Source organism: Carassius auratus, chromosome 15 (assembly GCF_003368295.1).
Source record: "Carassius auratus strain Wakin chromosome 15, ASM336829v1, whole genome shotgun sequence".
Taxonomy (NCBI): Eukaryota; Metazoa; Chordata; class Actinopteri; order Cypriniformes; family Cyprinidae; genus Carassius; species Carassius auratus.
This window is the reverse complement of record NC_039257.1, coordinates 10234890-10255343: the sequence shown is the minus strand read 5'-3', so window position 1 is coordinate 10255343 and position 20454 is coordinate 10234890. Positions and strand designations below refer to the sequence as shown.

The 20454-nt window shown below is 38.1% G+C and overlaps 2 protein-coding genes across 5 annotated transcripts in view; both read left to right on the top strand.

Annotated features, from left to right (window-relative positions):
• The window catches only part of sez6b (seizure related 6 homolog b), a 175177-nt gene extending 165371 nt beyond the window's left edge, over positions 1 to 9806 (top strand). For 2 of the 3 annotated variants that reach the window (XM_026282257.1, XM_026282258.1), the window contains exons 10-19: positions 644 to 840; positions 2498 to 2692; positions 4124 to 4315; positions 5426 to 5620; positions 5818 to 5856; positions 5949 to 6057; positions 6560 to 6659; positions 8079 to 8087; positions 8864 to 8977; positions 9140 to 9806. In XM_026282257.1, coding sequence (XP_026138042.1) covers positions 644 to 840; positions 2498 to 2692; positions 4124 to 4315; positions 5426 to 5620; positions 5818 to 5856; positions 5949 to 6057; positions 6560 to 6659; positions 8079 to 8087; positions 8864 to 8941 — 1114 coding nt within the window. In that variant the 3' untranslated portion in view covers positions 8942 to 8977; positions 9140 to 9806. The remainder of the gene's footprint in view (positions 1 to 643; positions 841 to 2497; positions 2693 to 4123; positions 4316 to 5425; positions 5621 to 5817; positions 5857 to 5948; positions 6058 to 6559; positions 6660 to 8078; positions 8088 to 8863; positions 8978 to 9139) is intronic. The other variant, XM_026282259.1, reaches the window with a different exon arrangement.
• Positions 9807 to 11658: 1852 nt separating this feature from the next.
• phf12b (PHD finger protein 12b) lies at positions 11659 to 20372 on the top strand. Of its 2 annotated transcripts, XM_026282256.1 has the most exons (15): positions 11660 to 12382; positions 12935 to 13113; positions 14431 to 14503; positions 15603 to 16011; positions 16095 to 16215; positions 16507 to 16639; positions 16871 to 17035; positions 17218 to 17364; positions 17466 to 18009; positions 18323 to 18430; positions 18542 to 18700; positions 18785 to 18883; positions 18955 to 19037; positions 19163 to 19301; positions 19384 to 20372. In XM_026282256.1, the coding sequence occupies exons 1-15, from the start codon at positions 12317 to 12319 to the stop codon at positions 19743 to 19745; spliced, it is 2787 nt and encodes a 928-aa protein (XP_026138041.1). In that variant the 5' UTR covers positions 11660 to 12316; the 3' UTR covers positions 19746 to 20372. The 2 variants fall into 2 exon arrangements, with proteins under 2 accessions (XP_026138040.1, XP_026138041.1); XM_026282255.1 differs by having other exon boundaries at positions 11659 to 12382; positions 18542 to 18883.
• The last annotated feature ends 82 nt before the right edge of the window (positions 20373 to 20454 follow it).

Here is a 20454-nt window from a genome sequence, read left to right as displayed (position 1 = left end):
TATTTTAAGTTTCTGTCCTCTGTTTTCAATTCAAAAAATGTTTTAGTATTTTAATCTACTCTTAATTTAACTTAGAAGTGATGTGTAAGACATGGATGTGTATAAATGTATCCCTAATAAAAATGCATTATTTGGAAAAATGGTCATTTAAAATGGTAAAAAAAAATTTTTTTTTAAATCTATAATAATTTCACCATTCAAAGCATGTCCGTGATGGAGATTCTCTTGAATTTGCCACAGGGAAGCTGCCAAATGTCCTCTCTTTCTGGCTCCTGGATATCAGAAAACTGATTTTCCAGCTATTTCCAAAAATGAGATAAGAGGAGTTGTTTCCCCCCACCCGCTGAATCATTTGCAATTTATAGTCTGAGTGAGATTAATGTGGTTTGTGATTGCACAGCTATTGAAACTATGCAACAACAAAAAAATGCTTAACAAAAGCAGTGGGAAAACATTAAACAGCAGAAAATATTTCATTTGCAGCAGGGGCAAGAGAAAAGTGGTAAGGCTGGGAAATAAGACCTAGAGGAAGACAAGTTAGAGGGGAGGTCCCCGGGCCCTGGTATTGCTTTGAGGGGAGACCTGAACATCTGAGATAGAGGATTAGTCTGGGATTGACCTGTTGTATTTTATCTGCTTACAGTCTCCACATGGGAAAGAATGACCTGCTGACTTTTTACGATGGAGATGACCTGACTGCAAAGATACTTGGCCAGTACAGCGGTTCCCGTCCTCGCTTCAAACTCTACACCTCCATGGCTGATGTGACCATCCAGTTCCAGTCGGACCCTGCTACCAACATCTACGGCTACAACAATGGTTTTGTGGTGCACTTTTTCGGTAATGACCCATTTAACCACTGTGCTGCAATTTCCATTCAAAAGGAAGATTTCTTTAACGAAATTAATATATTTATTCAGCAAGAATGCATTATATTAATCAAAGGTGACAGTGAAGACATTTATATTGTTACAGAAGATTTCTATTTCAAATAAATGCTGTTCTTTTGATCTTTCTGTTCATCAGAATGTAATGACTACTGAAAATACAGCTTTGACTCACAGGAATAAATTGCTTCTTAATATGTAGTCAAAAAGAAAACAGTAGTTTTAAATGCTGCACATTAGAGAAAAAAATAATGATCTTAACGATGCCAAACATCTAAATGCACTTGCATGAAGCTCATTAATTATCTGTTAATGGATTGCCAGTCTCAGTCTGATGAAAAAGTGGTGAGGAGAAGTAAGAGGGAGAGAGGTTATAAGAGCGAGTCCTCACCTTTCCTGAGGATGAAAGAAGGAGGTCATTCCATCAGCTTCTCCTGGTGGCTGACTATTGCACAAGATCAGATGAAATATAATAAGTTCTATTTGGAAGGTGGAGGAATGCAGATGATTCATAGAGCGGACTGAAATGGACTGTTTTTCCATTTCCTTCATGCAGCACAGAGGGAAGATTCCACCAGCAGCTCCTGCATGTGCAGGGATTTGGCCTTGCAGAGGCGCTAACAATTACAGTGCATGTTTGTACTCATTAGCTGCATTTGCTGGGTGCCTTGCCCTCCCCAGCTCTGCCACGCTAAGAATGGACATCAGCAAAATGCCTGCCAGCTGTCTTGTGCTGCTCTATTCAAATTTTTAATCACAGCCAAGCTGATTCCTAGCATTTGATTTATCAGTCATTAAACACAACACCTGTGGTTTGTTCAGGGACACGGTGAGAAACAAAGAAATTGTTTGCAAGCATTATTGAACATTCTGTCTCTCTTTCCCTCACTTTAGCTCTCCTAATCAAACTAATTGAGTCTTACTTTACAGGAAAGAAAATAACAAGTGAGAACTCACAGGTGTCTCAAGTGTTTATCCATATAGAAGTAGTGAGATTTTTGAGTGTGCTAACAATTGATATCTTTCATAAATTATAAGATTAAATGGCATGAAAGATGTCTCACAGATGTCTCCGTCTTGAAAGCAGCCAGAAAGCAGCCAGATTAAATCTGAAATCGGCTTAATTTCCTTTGGTTTGGGAGAATTTAATGAGAAACAGTTGAGACCACGTGATAATCTCTGAATTTTGATTGCAAACTTTGGCTTGTTAGCAACTATAAGTGCAATGTTAAGACCACTATCAACATTTATTCATCAAATTGTTCCAAACCAGACTTGCTTTCTTCTACCAAAAATAAAAAAATAATTATATATACACACAAAACTTGGGGTGAATAAATGATGTCAAAATGGTTTAATTTTAAAATGAAGAAACTAAAAATATATCTAAAAACTATAATGCCAAAGTTTACAATCAAAAGTGAAGGATTGTCATATTATCAAATACTTTTCCCAACCAAGCCAAATAATCTGTTGTGCAAACATTCATTGTCTTAGTTGATTAAATTTCTCCTGAGGTATTTTAGAAGACATAAAAAAAAAATTGTTAATGCAGCAAGATTAAATCATGAAAGACCAACCACAGAGTGATGAAATGTTCCTCTTTGCAGAGGTTCCCCGTAACGACACCTGTCCAGAGCTTCCAGAGATCTCCAACGGCTGGAAGACCACATCTCACCCTGACCTGGTACACGGCACGGTGGTGACCTATCAGTGTTACCCAGGCTTTGAGGTGGTGGGCACAGAAATGCTCATGTGTCAGTGGGACCTGACCTGGAGCGGAGACTTGCCCAGCTGTGAAAGAGGTGAAAACACACACACACGATGATAACCACTCTCTTTAAAATCTATTTTCACCCCACTTCCAAACCAACACACACTGCCTATTGATCAAGAGCAATCCTGTGCTCCGAAACTAGATGAGCTTTTGAATTCAATTTGAGGGGGGGAATTTCACAAGTGCCTGTTCACCTCTGCAACTCGGTCCCATTCAAGGACAGGCAAAGAGTGAACGAGGGCTTTGTGGGTAATCACTCACTTTTCTTTCGAGGGCGACTTCACGGATAAAGTAGGTGTTTTTTCGCTCCACAGTCTTGGTGCATCTTCCTCTCATTGCTCTCACCTTAAGTGATTTTTGTGATTTTGCAAGAATTTTTATTTCGCTCGCCACCCCTTGGTGAGACCACGATGGCGTCCCGCTGATGCATGGAGTGTTTCATCAACAAATTTCAGATCAGGGCAGCTCCACGACTAGCCAAAGTCACTCCAGCGCTTGAAATTAAATCTCGTCGCCTGGCTATTGTGTTGCTCAGACTCGCTCTGTATGAGTGCGTAATACTGCAGGCTCCCAGGATGTCTGCAGATATTCCTTGTTTCAAGTATCAGCAGACAGGAGACCGAATGGCCCCAGGGTCCAGGTTCTGCCGCTGTCCCTGACAAAAACAGTAGCAGCAACAGCAGGCCAAAAGCAGCAGGGACCGTTATCTGGTTCAAAGCTTCTCACCCGCCACGCAAACATCATTAACTCACTCGCCTCTCCCGGCCCCTTTTCCTGTCCCTCTACTGCTGAGGAGAGAATTGGGTTTGCAGCTGGGCAGGCAGGAGCGAAGTAATCTTTTTATTATACTGCACTGTGTGTCCGTACACTGCCCTGAGATCAAAGTCACATGTTCTTCATGTCTCATACTTTCTGGATGAGACGAGCGGTGGCCCCTGGCACCTGATTTTATGGAACCACAAGTATGATGTGAATTGTGGAGAACAGAGAAACCAGAAAGCATATACTGATAAAATTTATTTTATATTGATATTTAAATGCATAATAGTAATGTAAAAAGCTGATATGTAAAAGATGTAAAAACCGCATAGAAAGCAAAATGGTTAACAATTCTGATCCAAAACCATTGTTTGCCGAACAAATATTTGTATGTAAGTCATTGGTGACACCCTCAGGTGAAAATAAGAACTACAATATTATAGTGTTGCAATATATAATGTCATATTTTAATTGCCACTCATAATATATACAGTGCTATATTAAAGTATTTGCATATTTTATTATTATGCTTACATTACAAAATTATTAAAATATTCATTATTGATATACATAGTCATATATCATAGATCTATGATATACAGTACTGAATATACCCAACTCCAAACTCAACTAAAGAAAGCTGCAGTATTGTTTTAATATAAACAATGACATCTGTGACCTGTTGGTATTTTGTTGCCAGTCCTGTCATGCCCAGACCCAGGCACGGTGGAGCACAGTCGCAGGGTGATGTCAGGCCCGCGTCTCATCGTGGGCTCTACTGTCCAGTACATCTGTAACAAAGGCTACTCGCTGTCCGGAAACAGCCTGCTCTCCTGCTACCACCGTGACTCCACCGGTCCCAAATGGAGCGAGAAACTGCCCAAATGCATTCGTGAGAACATGATTTTATTCACAAATAATCTCAGATGTACACCTACAGATACACACTTATGGATGTTAACTGTATAAAATGATTTGTGATTTAAACTTGTAATCAATCCTATGCAGTATAGTTTAGAATATAAGCTCTGAAACAATAGTTTGGGTTTCTTTTGTCCACAAGGTTTCATTTTATTCACAAAAGTAGTAGTATATAATTAACTAATCCATGTTTGTTTTGCACTTAGTTGTTTATTTATTTATTTTTTTCAGTGTTTTATTCTGTTTACAAAAGTAATATTTTATAAATACGTTCTACTTAAAGGAAATAGTTTTAAACCAACTAATCAGTATTAGTTGTTTTTTTTTTTTTGTTTTTTTGTTTTTTTTTTTTGCTTTGTTTTTTGGTTGCTTGGGTGGTTTTTGTTTTATTTTGTTTTGTTTGCAGTGACTCAATGAATAAACGAGGCATTTATGTGGCCCTTTTAATGTGTATTGCTCTATACCCAAAGTGCTTTACAATTATGTTGAGGGGATTTTTAAAGAAAGTAGTAGTTTATATTTAACTAATCTGTATTTCTTTTCTTTTCTTTTTCATTTGTTTTGTTTTGTTCTATTTTTTAGTAGTAGTTAGTATAGAATTATCTAATCCATATGTCTGAATGTGTGTAAAAAGTGATAGCTATAACCAACAAATCAATATTTTGTTTTAATATATGTAAAAAAAATTATTTGTGTTTTTTTCTTTCTTTATTTAAAGTAAATTATAAACTAGCTAATCTGTATTAGTTTTTTTTTTGTTTTTTTTTGGGGGGTTGGTTTTTGTTATATTTTGTTTTGTTTTCCGGGCCTCATTCTATTTAAAGAAGTAGTCGTGTAGAACTAACAACAAAAAAATATTTTTTATTTTATTTATTTGTTTGTTTGTTTTCTTTGTTTTGCTTAGTTTTGTTTTGTTTTACAATGTCTCATTCTGCTTAAAGAAAGTAGTAGTTTAGAACTAACTAATCTTCTTTTTTCTTTTGTTTTGCTTTGTATTGCTTTCATTTTTATTTTTCAGAAGTAATTAGTATGCAATTACCTAATCCATATTTATGGATGTGTGTATATCTGTGTTATACAGCTGATTCGTATGAGCCATGTAGGAACCCCGGCACTCCTCCCTATACCATTCAGAGCTCGGAGAAGCATGTGTATCAGGCTGGAGAAACTGTGCGCTTCTCCTGCATGAGTGGGTATGAGCTCCAGGGTGAGCCTGTTCTCCGCTGTGTCCCCGGGCATCCTTCCAAATGGAGCCATCCACCCCCGCTGTGCAAAGGTAGTCTGTGTGTTTTGCAGTGTTCCTGATGTGTGATCTGCATACTATATCATTCACATAAGGTCTCTTTCCTGTTTGCAGTGGATGTTTATTTATTGATATGTTGTTTCTCTTCAGGGTAGGGAGTGTTTGTTTTGAATAATTGGTATGACAAGCAACATTTTCTCATTTGTTAAAAGCTCTCGCTTTTTTCCCAGCGGTAACACTGGAGTACATAGATGAACGCAGACTGGATGGTAAGAACATCTTAGAAATGCACAGGAATTTGTCTTCATAGGTATACAGCCTAACTTATTTTATGTATTTGCTATACTTTGTGCCAAATCAGTGGCCAGTGCAGATTTCAGTATGGAGGGAGCAAGTGTGGCTGTTTCCATTTTTATCCCAGTGGCCGTAATCGTAATTATCATCATGTCGATATATTTCTACTTTTCAAGGTAAGCTTCTTTTGTTTGTTTTGTTTTTAAATAAATATACATTTTAATTACCAAGAATATCTATTTTAGATTTTTTTTTCAATCTTTCTTTGCATCCATTTGTTTTATTGATCCGATTGCACAAAAAAGTTAGAAGAAATGTTTCTTGTGCAGCAAATCTGCATATAAGAATGATTTCTGAAGGATCATGTGAGACTGAAGACTGGAGTAAAGATGCTGAAAATTCAGCTTTGCCATTACAGAAATAAATTACAATTTAATAAAATAAATATATTAAAATAGAAAAGAGTAGTAATATTTCACGAAATTACCGCTTTTATAGTTAAATGACGTTATTTGTGCGAAGAAGTAAAATATAAATTGCTTGCAGATTCCATTGGTTGAATTTTTATATATTGTATGTGACACAGTTCATTTCTGATTACAGTTTTGTTCAAATGCCTCTCCTGTGGGTTAGACCATTGCAAGTCAAATTAATTGTTGTCATACGTTTTATTCTCAGAGTGCAAGGCAAGTCTCTACGTCTTTCCATGTCCACATCACCACAATACGATCAAATCAGAGGAGAGTCAGCTTTTGAAAACCCCATCTACGAGACTGCAGTAAGTAAAGCATGTGCTCACCAACAGGCTACATTCATCCGCAACCACCTCCTCACTTGTAATAGAAACCTTTTCCCACCCATCGTATCCATTTGTGGTGATATTTCATGGCAGGACAGAGAAGTACTCATGTGTTCAGTCTTACAGGTGCACATCTGCACTTTGCACGCCGTCTGCGTTGCCATATTGTGGGTTCATTTCTGTTATCTAATTAGCTGTAAAGTGCCATTCTGGAGTTGAAATGAAGTGACGCATGGAGCCACGCCCTCATCATTTCATCATTAGAGATCACACAGTTTTATCACTGGGCCAGAACACCAGAGGATGTGACACATTTAACCTTATTATTGCGTAGTCTATTAGCATATCACCAGCCACCTCTGCTTCACCTGCTCTCATTGTTCAATATATTCACATTCATTCATAATGAAAAAGGTATTTCACGTTCAGATTAAAATTCCGTCATCATTTACATACTTTCATATCTCTTCGAACCCATGTGTGACTTTTCTTTCTTTTGTGGAGCACAAAAGGAAGACATTTAGCTCAATCTCGCAAATGGAAGGTGACCATTGCTGTTTAATTAAAAATAAAATACTCTAAAAGTATCATAAGGTATCATAAAGGGCATCATAAAACTAGTCTATATGGCAATATACTGTTCAATAGTGACAAAAGAGAGAAAAGTGCAGTCTCATTTGTTTTTAGCTACAATACCATTCAAAAATTGGGGTTCAGTAAGATATTTTTTTAAGAACTTAATGCTTTTTTTCAGCAAGGATGCATTAAATTGATCAAAAGTGACCATAAAGACTTTTAAATTGTTGTAACAGACTTCTATTTCTCATAATTGATGTTCTTTTAAACTTACTATTCTTCAAAGAATCCTGCAAAAAATGTATCCCAGTCTTTTCAAAAATATTACTAAAGGGATAGTTCACCCAAAAATGAAAATTCTGTCATTAATTATTCGCCCTCATGTTGCTCCCAACCCATAAGATCGTTGTTCATCTTAAGAACACAAATTTAGATATTTTTGATGAAATCCCGGAGCTTTCTGAGAGCTTTAGAGAATTAGGAAAGCTTCTTTAGTACCAAAGCGGCATTCAAACAGAACAAATAAAACACAGTTGTAATTGCAATAATATTTCACAGTGTTAATGTTTATACTCTATTCTTAATAAATAAATGCAGTCTTTGTGAGCATAATAGAATAGAAAAAAATCTTATACCAAATTTCTGCCATCTGGGATGGGAAAAATAAAGTCATACATGTTTGGAACGACATGAGAGTGAATAATATTTTTTTTTAGGTGAACTATCACTTTAATTCAGAATTTTCTTTTTTTACATAATTGAACTTGCTCAATCACTTACATTGGCACTTGCTTTTCTCTCTCACTATCTGCATCCCTGAAGAACAATGAGGTGAGATTTTGAAAGTCAATACTTTTACAATAATACATGCTCTTTTCCCCCAGCCTCCTGTGTCTAGCATGCACTACAGACTGCAGGTTATTCGCACCTCTTATGTGCTGTGCTAGTCTCCCTCCAGATCTCTCTCTCTCTCTCTCTCTCTCTCTCTCTCTCTGTGGTGTGGCAGTCATAACACAGTCCCAGCAGCTCACTCCCTGCATATACTAAACCGTTCGATAACAGTTTCTGGCCCCTAGGGCAAAGTCTGCTTTGACTGTACGTTAAGTGTGTGTGGCTGGACAGATGAGTGTCTGTGTGCTGTATGTGTTTGTGCATGTATGTGTGCCGCTTCTTCATGCACTAATGCCCTGAAGTGGTGTACTAGCAGTATGTGAAGATGATGCAAACACAAGCATCTCTCTCGGGTGTGAAGAAAGACAAAGTCTGGGTTTCCCAAAGACTGCGATTACAAAAGGCATAGCCGATCAATTTTACATTTTGGACATTTAATTTCTGGATTATAAAGGTTTGTTTTCATATGCATTATTGATTTATCATGCTATTTATTTTTCATAAACGTCAGAAGGCTTTTAAATGCTCATTTAAAAATCTGCATTGTTTTTATTTGTGAAAACATCACAGTATCACTTCATAAATCATGCATAGTTTTCCCAGCAAAGTAGCCTGATAGTTTTTTCCTGCAGACTTCCATTATGTTTCCATTGCTGATTATTATTTTTACGGGTTTTTTTCATGCTTAAGTTGCATGGTATTTTTGATTTGTACAGAGACCTATGATTCAAAGCAGCCACCAGAGGTACTCTCTAGGATTCTGTTGTAAAGAAAGAGCCTGTAAGGAGAGTTGATCAATGGAATAGCATCACATGGACAAGGCTGAGAAGGTTTGAACCACTGGTGTAGGGTGTCTCCATCTTTAGCATCTCTATTTCATATTGTGTTTGCAGCTAGCATTGGTTTTGCTACCCCTCACAAAATGAAATTATGTATATATGCATATGTTAAATGGATTATATCTGACATGTTTTTGTTTGTTTGTTCTGCAGGATACGAGAGAATACGAAGTCTCCATTTAAGCTGGTTTTAGCATGGAGGACCGCAAGCCTTTCTCTGCCTTGTGGAAGATCTCTCAGTTCCTCTCACATCTTGTGTCGCCAACTCTGCTCTTAATCTCACCTACCTTCTCATCTTTTCTCATCTGCTGTAAATATCACCTTGCTTCTGAGGACTTCCGCAAGCGAAGTGTGTGGACAACATGATATTATTTTTGTAGAGCTTCAATACCCATGGCCTAGCAGAATTGCTTGTACAGTTTTTACCCGTAATTGAGCCAAATTAAGGAATAATAATAATAAAAAAAGACTGATAATAGGGGAGTCCATGTTATTTAGGTGATTGATGTCTCGCTAAACAGATTTTTTTCATTTATTTATTTTTAAGTGTCGCACTTTTGTACTCACAACCCCATTTTTCCCCCTCTCCAAGAAATTCACATGTAAAGTTACATTGTGAGATTTAAATAAATCACAAGCACAGGAAATAGTTGCACTTGTGAAATGATATAAATTCACATATAAAGTAATTGAACAAAATACAAATAAAGTTACAATTACCTGTTAGTTGGCAGAATAAGGCAGAAATGGGTTTCCATAGCAATGACATAAACTACCATTTAAAAGTTTGGAGGGGTTTTTTTTTCATGTTTTTAAAAGAAGATTTTTTTTGGAAGAAAAAAATACATTAAAAATGAGGATATTGTAAAAATATTATTGTGTTTTCCATTTGAATAGATTAAGGTTGAATAGAACATTTAATTTATTCCTGTGATGGTAAAGCTGAATTTTCAGCATCCATTACTCCAGTTTTCAGTGTCACATGATCCTTTAGAAATCATTCTAATGTGCTGATCAGATACTCAAGAAACTTTCTTTCTTATTATTATCAATGCTAAAAACAGTATGCTGCTCATATATTGTGGAAAGCTTGATAATAGTTTTTCATGATTTTTTGATAAATAGAATGTTCAAAAGAACAGCATTTATTTGCAATAGATTTTACTTTTGAGCTGTTTAATGCATCTTTTCTGAATAAATATATTATTATTATTATTATTTTCTGACTTGACTCCAAACTGTTATTATATCTGGAGTTCTTATACGAATGAACTAGTCCCAAATATAATCATAACATTTTCCACCTGAACACCTTCATACAGGAAAAATAAATGTTCTTTAAAACAATTATGTTAAACTCAGCAACCATTGTACAATTAAACCTATGCATGGTTTACGTTTTTTTATTATTATTATTTTAATTTCCCACAAAATGAAAATGAATTGTGTTATTACAACAGCTGTGATTATAAACCTTCAAATAAGATCTAGTTTCATGAAGTGTAGTATTTTGCATGAAAACTGGAACACCTTGTATCCAGTAATGTGAAGTGGGTCCCTGTTTCATTGGGGTGGACTCAAGCCTTTACGTTAACCTTACTTATGGCTTGCCTGTTTGTACAGTCAAAGAAAAGACTGCTGGGGAAGTAGTCTCTATCTGTTTTAAATTCAGCTTCGATTGATTTTGCCAGAAGTAAAAATCTATGTACAGAAAGTTCTTGTAAATCATCCCTCCTTCACTGATCAATTGGCTCTATTTTTTGGTTTCCGTTTATTTTTGTATGTTTTTGTATGGAACAAAATAACAACTGACTGTACTCTATCAGCAGGCACTCTTCATATATAAATATCTAAGAATGTACATAAAATTTGTATTAGATATGGCTTAAATGTATGTATATATATGGGGTTTATCTATTATAGAATAGATCTTTGTTTATCATTTCACAGTCTGTCTGTTAATATCAATTAAATGGATCATCTAAAACAATTATGTGCTTGGTCCCCATATGAATGTTGTCTGTATTGACTGAAATATTGTCATTTCAATGTAACTAGCAAAAGCTGCCAAAAACATCACAGTTGGTCACATGACAGACTTGCATCTTGAGTGTATGTTTCAATGTTTCACTGTCTCCAACTAAACAACCGAGTTTGGGAACCTAAGAAACAACATTTATTGGAAGTCAGAGCAACATCCATAACTCTGGTATAGTTACAGACGTTACATTCATATTAAATTATCCAAAGCAACTTATCAATGAGGAATACAGCATGAGCAGTTACTTAATAAGACAAGTGCTGCAACATTAAGTAGCCTATAGCAGTGTAGTTTGAGTTTATTTTTTATTTTTTTATGTATTTATTTTTGAGGGATTCAGAAAGGAAGGAATTTAGCCTAAAAGTTCCAAGGGACTTGGTTGTTTAGGATTATCATTGTCCAAAATGATATATTTCTACTTTGTTGCACTGTACTGTAATTATTTACCACAACACTGTCATAGCATATCTTCAATTAAAAATGATATTCCATCAGACTGTGCTGTTATTATTTGTTCTTCACAAACAGTTTCCTTTTGGAAAGGCTAATCTTTTTCGCTGTGCTTTAGAGAAAACGTGGCCTGCAGGCTTGGAGAGTTTATGTTGTTCTTTCAGACTAACGCTAGGGGGAGCCGTTCACCACTGCGTCTCAGTACGCATGCGCAGAATTCATTCCAAGCCCGCTGGAGTCGAGTCAGAGGAGGGTAACGCCAGCCAGTTAGCATAGCTACTAGCTATGGCTTTTCATAACAACACCTTTGCTCTTCACTGCTGTCATCTGAGCGCCATCCACGAGTTTTTCTGCACATGAGGACCTAACCGCCGACAACCAATCCAGCAGACTTAATTTGCGACAACGAGTGCTTTTTTTTGTCAGTATGCGATGGGGACAGACAGCTGTGGATTTCTACACGCATCTTTGCAGGCGGCTGCTGCTGAAGCAGAGGATGCTGCTAGGCTAGCGAGCTAGGCCTTTACATCCCTCAGGAACCCTTCAATACCGCACCAGACAGCAACTCGCATTCAAAATAGGAACTATATTTGCACTTAAACGAGAGTTTGAGCGATTCTTCAGATCTCGGACATCTGGCGAGATCTGTGCTTTTGTTTGTTGATAGCTGCTAGCTGGCCGAACCTCGAGCAGCCAATCCGCTAACGTTATCTTGTTCGGTTATCGGCCCGTTTAATATTTCCAGACCGGCTTAAAGACAGCAGGTAAACCCGCCTGGGTTTGGAGAACGCGAGAGCTGCTGTCGTGTTGTGTGTTCATGCTATATTTTAGCAGTGTGAATGTGGGACAAAATGGAGACCCCGAAGATTCTGTACGATTTGGACACGTCTGGGGGCCTAATGGAGGTAAGCCTGTCTGCCCTTCAGCTGTGCCTCGAATCACTGTCTTGTGTGAGTTAGATATGCCTGTATTAATGATTAAATGAGTCATAATAAGAGCAAACTGCAGAATCTAAATTTGTCGTTTGTGGACATTTGCCTTGGTGAGTTTACGCTGGCCTGGTGCAGAAGTTGCCTGTCTGGAAAGTATAAACGAAGGCAAAATGTCTATATATATATATATATATATACATATACATATATATATGTGTGTGTGTGTGTGTGTATTCAGATAGATCTGATTTGACATGTAAAAAGGTTTAATGACCTTATAGTTGAATGCAGTGGTCCTTAAGGCTCCCCTGGACTGTACGATTTGGGGTCTCTCTAATGTCACCCTTAATTTCAATCCAGAGTCTGCATTGTGTGTGTGTCTCAGATTAGTATAATATCCCAAATGTGCAAGGATAGGGTTAGAAACACCAGTTGAATGTGTGAAGCAACTCTCCATTGATGTCTGTCAGGAGATCTTGGTGCGACTACATGCGTGCTTAAAATATATTTGCCAATCTGTTCCAGCAAATTCAACAGCTGCTCGCACCTCCACGCTCCGAGGATGGAGAGAAGAGACGCAAACCAGAGAGAGAGACCAGAAGAGGGGGCCGAGCCACGAACCATGACACCTGCGATAGCTGCCGGGAGGGAGGAGACCTGCTCTGCTGTGATCACTGTCCCGCTGCTTTTCACCTGCAGTGCTGGTATGTTTGCAATGCGTTCTCATGTGTGGGTGTACTTAAGTCTGCTTATGCTGCTGATTTCTAAAGGCTACAGGCTTACATTTTCTTGTTGGTTGATGAGCATTAAGAGTGTGATATGTGGAAGTCTTGGAAACATTAAGTTGGTTCGTACCACATGCATTATTTCATAGCAAATGTATTTATGAACTTGCAGTTAGCGAATTGTAACAAAATATTTTAATGACATGCATTATCATACAAAAGTTTTTGAAATGTTTCTAATGCTCGCCAAGACTGCACTTATTTTGTCAGGAATAAGATCAAATCAGTAAAATTGTGATATGTTATTGTAATATATTTTAGAATGCAATGTATTACTTTGGTAAAGCTGAAATGTCAGCAGCAGTGACTCCAGTCTTCAGAGTCAAAATATTCTTCAGAAATCACTCTAATATGCTGATTTGTTGCTCAAGAAGCATTTCTTATTATCAGGGTTTTCATATAATTTTGTACGGTCACAGAAACTACAGTCAGTTTGACAGTTGTCCCATGTAGAAACTTAACACTAAAAAACTTAGCACACATAATCAATGTAAATTTTTATGATTGCTAAAGGTGCATTTTATTTTTGTGCACATCACCACTTCCTCATCCAACAAAAGCATGCATAGAAATGGGCATTTAAAAAGTTTTTTATTCACTTTACTACTCAAAACTGACAGCCTATGCAGTGTAAAATATAAATGCACCTAAGAAAAAAAATCTTTACAGGATGTTTCTGTGTAGTTAACTCTCATTCTGAAGCCACAGCAGTGTCTTAATAGTTTTATCATAAAGGCTTTGTTTGGATGGAATCACTCCTGTCTAATTTGATTGCTGTTGAATGCAAACTCTGCTATAGTCCTATGCTTATCACTAAAGGAAAGTAAATGTATTGTTATTCAACAACTCTCCTGTCCTGAGGGGAGATTTGTTCGGATGTGCTTCATGTAAAATTGATCCAGCCTTTCTCTTTGCTAATGTAATATAAAGCTGGACTATAATGCCTGCGTGCATGGCAAAGATGAAGAAAATAAAAAAAGATTTACATTTTTGTAGAATATCAGTAATGTTGCAACAAAAGATTGCAAAGCATCCTTGTGGTTCAGTCTGTTTTAACTTTGGTGAGACCTAGACGTTGATTGCAGCGTTGTGGTTTTCTTTGCATCTAGCACATGAATAAAACCTGTAAGCTTTAACTGTATGCAAAAATCTTTATTTCTGCTGAGAATTTAAATGTAAAATGTGTAAAAAGCATTGCTGTATTTTTTAAAGTAATAAACACTTGATTCTTCACAGTAATCCACCTTTGAGCAGAGAGATGCTGCCCCCTGGTGACTGGATGTGTCATCGCTGCAGTGTGCGCAAAAAGGTTGGTGAAGTACGGTATTTGCCATTGCTGTTTTGTATTTGGAAACTTTAAAAATGTAAATTAAAATTTCCAAAATCAACTTTTGGAAAATTAAAATTAGGCTGCGTTTCATTTACCCTCAAGGCATCCTAGGTGTATATGACTTTCTTCTTTTAGACTAATCCAATGGGAGTTATAAAAAAAATGGTCTTAGATCTTTCAAACTCTATCATTGCAGTCAGCAGGTGTTGCAGTGCTTCAGTCCAAAAAAAGTGAAATAAAAAGTGACCCTTCCATTAAAAAAAAAAAGTGTCTCACATGGCTCCGGGTGGTGAACAAAATCCTCCTGAAGTGAATCGATGTGTTTTTGTAAAAAAAAAAAAAAATATCAATTTTTAAAATGTAATAATCACTTTAATCTAGCTTGTGCAAAAAAACGCTTGGAGTTGCTACAGGAGGCCTTTGTTCACTTCCCGGAGCCGTGTGATGCACTTTTTATTTTATGGAAGGGCGCTTTTTATAAACAAAAAAATTTGGACTGAAGGAATCCAACCCCCGCTGACTGCAATGATAGAGCTTGAAAGATTAAAGGAAAATTTTAATATAACTCCGACTGGATTCATCTGAAAGAAGAAAGTCATACACCTAGGATGCCTTGGGGGTGAGTAAAACGCAGCCTGATTTTCATTTTTGGGTCAACTAACCCTTTAAGCTGTCTAATGTTTATCTATTCAAATATAAAGGGGTAGTGCACACAAAAATGACAATTGTCAGAATGTATAACGAAATTAAAGAATAAATGCTTAATTTTGGTGAACTATTCCTTTTAATTTCCTGAAAAGAAACAAGATACATGCCTATTCCACAAAGGATACAACCCCAAAATGCATTGCTTTAAGCACAAAAAAAAGTTGAATAAAAAAAAACTTGCTTGTCATTCAGTGTCTAAAAAATCAATAACATTTGTAAATAATGTATTCAGTCAACGTGTGTGCTATTATTTTTTTGTTATTAGAGTAAGAGATACTTTAATAATGCTTATTAAAATATCTTATCAGCATGTTAAACGGTTAGTTTTGGGAACAGAGCTGTGTGTAATTTTCTGGGGGGTTTTTTTTAGAAGCGTGAGCAGAAGGCAGAGCAGGTGAATGGGGCATTGGAGCGGCAGCTGTCCAAGCGGTCCTCCTCCCCTGCAGCGGAGCTGGAGCTGCGTCTGGACGGGCTGCCCTCTGCCGCATCAGGAGGCCTGAGACTCGCCGTCGCACAGGTCCGTCTTCTCGAGCGGCGCACGAGCAGCCGTCCAGGTACGCCCACTTCAAACGCGTCCACCGACACGCCTACACCGTCAGAACATAATGACATGGATGAGGACCTGATGGACGTCGAAGAGGAAGTGCAGGGCTCTGAGTCTGAGAGCGCCACACCTCACCTGAAGAAACCTTTTCAGCTGCTGATCGCTGCAGCCATGGAGAGAAACCCCACGCAGTTTCAGCTGCCCAGTGAGCTTACGTGCACCACTTCACTGCCAGGTGAGGCTCGCCAACTCTGCCGTGGTTAAAGTGTGCTTTGTGTTTTTTTGTTATAGTTAAACTGTGTGTGTGTGTATCTACAGGCAGCAGTAAGCGCAGAAGGAAAGAGGAGGCAATAGGCAAGAATGTGAAGAGGCCACAACATGAGCTGGATCCCAGCGGGCTGGTCCCTCTGCCAGTGAAAGTGTGTTTTACCTGTGGCAAGTAAGAGTCCAGAAACATTAGACACTGACAGCATCATGTCAATTATTGGCTTATAAAGAGTATATATGCAGAGAAAATTTTTCCTATGGAATTTTAAAAATAGTGTTTGGTCTGTGGTAAATATAAATTGATGATACATGGGGAAATTATGCACACCTATACTGAAAAAGCTATGATTATATATATATATATATATATATATATATATATATATATATAAACTGTCTATAATAGTATATAAATAATATTGTTGCACAGTGTATCAGTTTCCTCTCTCTTCTGGCTCCATAGGAGCTGCAGGGTGGCTCCTCTGATCCAGTGTGATTATTGTGCGCTCCTGTTCCACATGGACTGCCTGGACCCCCCCCTCACTGCCATGCCCACTGGGAGATGGATGTGTCCCAACCACGCAGAGCACCTGGTGGTAAGTGTCTTGTCTCTGATCACTTGTTCATGTTAGGGATGTTTAACACCAAACATGTTATTATTGTGACATTAGTAATAAGAGTTGTCTCTCTCTATTGAGTTTGTTTGATATATGCCACTTTAGTAATAATTCAACAAGCTCATTTTGTCTTCTGATTGATTTTGCTTCTGTTACACTCTCATGATATTGTGGACTGTAAAATAAAAAAGTTTCTTATTTCCATTCTAGCTAAACCAAAATAACGTGACCCTCAGCACACGTTGCCAGCTGTTCGATCAGTTCCAGGACCGATTGTCCCAACATGCAGTCAAAGTGGACTTCCTGCGCTGGGTTCACCGCCAACATCACCCCAACCGCAGAGGTGTTCGCCACATCAAGAAAAAGACATTGAAGGTGGAGACTTATTGAGCAACATTATTATTTACATTTTTCATTTGTTTTTCATTTGGTTTAAGATTACTCTGTGATTTTTCTGTAAAAAAAAAAAAAACCTTATCCAGTGTTCAGATTATTGGGAAAAAATAACTTTGCAAACACAGCAGCTTTGAATTTTTGTTACTTGGATATGTTTGTAGGTCCCCAATGCCATCAAAAGTCACTACCAGAATCCCCCTTTGCTGGTGGATCAAGTGGGTCTTCGCAATGGACAGCTAGTCACAAACGGTTTTGCGGAACAAGAATGTTCTTCTCAACATTTACCCAGTGAAGGGGAGCAAGAGGAGGTAAATGCACTGTAGGAAGTGATTGTATAACAAATTAAACTGCTGTAAATGAGTGCAAAAGTATTTTGTATCATTCAGTGTTTTTGTTTGTTTTTTCACAGTGGCTTCATCATGTCATTGCACTTCAGTGTAGTATTATGAAACATTTATCTGCTAAGCAGATGTCATCCTCCCTCCGGGACTCGGAGCAGACTGACATGTCAGACCTGAAGATGCAGGAGTCTACAGAGATGCAGGACCTCAGCTCTCAGAATTCTGATTGCTTCCAGCCTAGAGGTACACAAGTTGGCCCCCAGGGGGCCCCTGTGCTGCCCTGTGCTGCAGCTGAACAGTCTGAAAGCAGCAGAGAAAGATCTTGTCAGGGTGATGCTGACAGTCCAGCGGAGAAGGGCATGGGAGTGAATGGGCCAGTAGTATGTGTCAGGCCCAGCAGCCCCTCTAGACTACAAACTCCAGCACTCTCAGAGCCAGCCCTGCTCAACCATGTAGATGTAAAGATTGAGAGCAGCAGTCCCCTCAGCTCCTGTATGCAGAGAGATACTCCTTCATCTACCAGCCTTGCTTCGGACTCGCCTGCCCATCATCACAGCTCGGCTGTAGGGAACTCTTCAGTTCTGAACAGCAGCTTGTCATCTCAAACTAAAGGTATTTGATTCTACATCACACTTAATCTTCCTTCAGCTGTGATCTAAGGTTAAAAATCACAATCATCTTTGTTTCCCCACAGACAAATTGGTAATAACTATTTTAATATATATTGCACAGGAATTGACAAGTCTCTTATGCTCACTGATGCTGCATATATTTAATCCAAAACAAGTAATTTATAAAAAATAATAATTAAAAAGGTTACTTTTCTATTTTATATTATAAAATAGGATTTATTTCTGAAATTAAATTTGAGTTTCAGTTGGTTTTTCGGTCAACAAAATGTAATATTTATGTCTTGTTTTTCCAGAGAACAAAGTAAGCGCAGAAGTAATGCCTGCTGGGAAAGGCTCGGTGCTCCCGTCCTCTATAGGCAGTTTATACAGCTACATTAAGAATGTGGTTCAAGGCGATGCAGGTAAGAGACGCACTTCAGCCAGACATGATTTTTAAATGAAACCATTCATTGTCCAGTAGAAATGATAATCTTGCATTGGTTGTGAGCAATGGGATTCTCTCTGTGCTGTAGAAGTGGACATGAATGAGCTGGATGAGGAGTTTATCAGACTCCTGGCTTGGCAGAGGATCCAACAGCTTCTGTCTCCCAAATCACTTCAACCCTCAAACAAATGTGGGATTCCTCCAGCCGTCACTGCCTCTCTCTCAAAACCTTCCCCCCTCGCAGACGGTAACAAAACTCACCCATCACATCACATTGAGGCTGTGCTGTTGCCCCTCCAGTCACAATATAGCAAGCCTTTGCTTTTTGCAGCACAAAAAAGGGACGTACAAGCTCGAGCAGTACTGTGTCCTTTAACAGGAAAAGGGGCAGCTATCAACATGTGCTATAGGACTCTGTACATAGGAACAGGTAGGGTTTGCTACAACATTCCGTTTGCATTGTTTTGAATCAGATTCAAAGAGATTTTTGCTTTGTTTCAGGTGCTGAAATGGATGTGTGCCTTACAAACTACGGTCATTGCAATTACGTTTCTGGGAAACATGCCTGCATCTTTTATGATGAAGTGAGTGTTATCCATAATTATTACGCTTCATTAAAGGCTCTTGGGAAGCTCATTTTGATTTAATTGTCCAGATTTAACACATCAAGGGAGATCAAAGCTTCTAAATGTAATTTAATCTCTTTTAGAACACGAAGCATTATGAGCTTCTGAACTACAGTGAGCATGGGACGACTGTAGATAACGTGCTTTACTCATGTGACTTCTCCGACAAACCAAACATCACTTCACCCAGCGGGCTGGCATCCAAAGTACAAAACAGCATCAGTGAGTACCGCCCATATTTTGTTTTTGTAATGCATGACGCAAATTGTAGTAATGCATTATATCTGGTTTGGTAAATCCACAGGAGGTAACAAGTCAAGGATACCGCTTGTTGAGATGTGTGCGGAGACGGTGCTGATGCCCGCAGGTGGTGTGATGAGCAGCCAGGCACAAGGAGGACCCAAATCACCCTGCAACTGTAAAGCCAGCAGCTCCAGCCTTATTGGGGGCAGCGGAGCCGGCTGGGAGGGCACTGCATTGCTCCACCACAGCAGCTGCATCAAAGTGGGCTGCATGCAGTTCCTGTTCAGCATCACAGAGTTTGCTAACCAACCCAAAAAAGAGCAGATGTCCACCAGCATTAGCCAAGAAGAGACTGAAGCGGTTGACATACAGACTCCCAAACTCCACCAAATGCCAGTGCTACAGTCCAAGTCTGTATCATAACCCCTCCTCTCCTTTGAAAGTACAGTTGAATGCAGTTAGGAATTGAGGAACTTTGATAAAATGGTTAATTCATTCATTTGTATGGAGGTATTTTGGGGGCTCGGTTTTATGGACCGTGTTTGCACATTACATTTCTATCATGTTTTTTTATGCAAAACCTTTTGACTGAGAAGCAGCCGTTCGATTTTTCCCTAAACCTCACTTGTCGACACCACACCCTGTATACTTTGTCAGTGCAAGGATTTTTATGTACTCCTTTGAACAGTATATTTACTCCAAAATATTTTATTTTGTTATAAAAATGGATTGTTCTTTTTCTGCAGTTTTTTGCACAATAGGTAACTACATGCAGAAATGCGTACATGTGCAAATACCTTTGTAGGATTTATTAGCAGAATCATTGAGCGTTCTGGTTTCTTCTGGAACTGTCCATTTCTTTGTAGTGTTAGAGCCTCTACAGCCTTAGTTGTGAAGTTCATTTGTGTATAAAGCTAGTTGTTCAACTAAAATTGTCCCTTTTGGTCATGTACATGTGACTGAAGTGTCATTTTGTCAGAAGAAGAAAAAAAAAAAGTCTTGACATGTATGTCATTTACATTGTAAATATATAAAGATTTTTAAATAACAGACCATTTCGTGGTGTTTGTTTATAATTCAACTAGAAAAGAAATTGAGACTTTCATCTTCATGTTGTTTGAAATCTGTATGA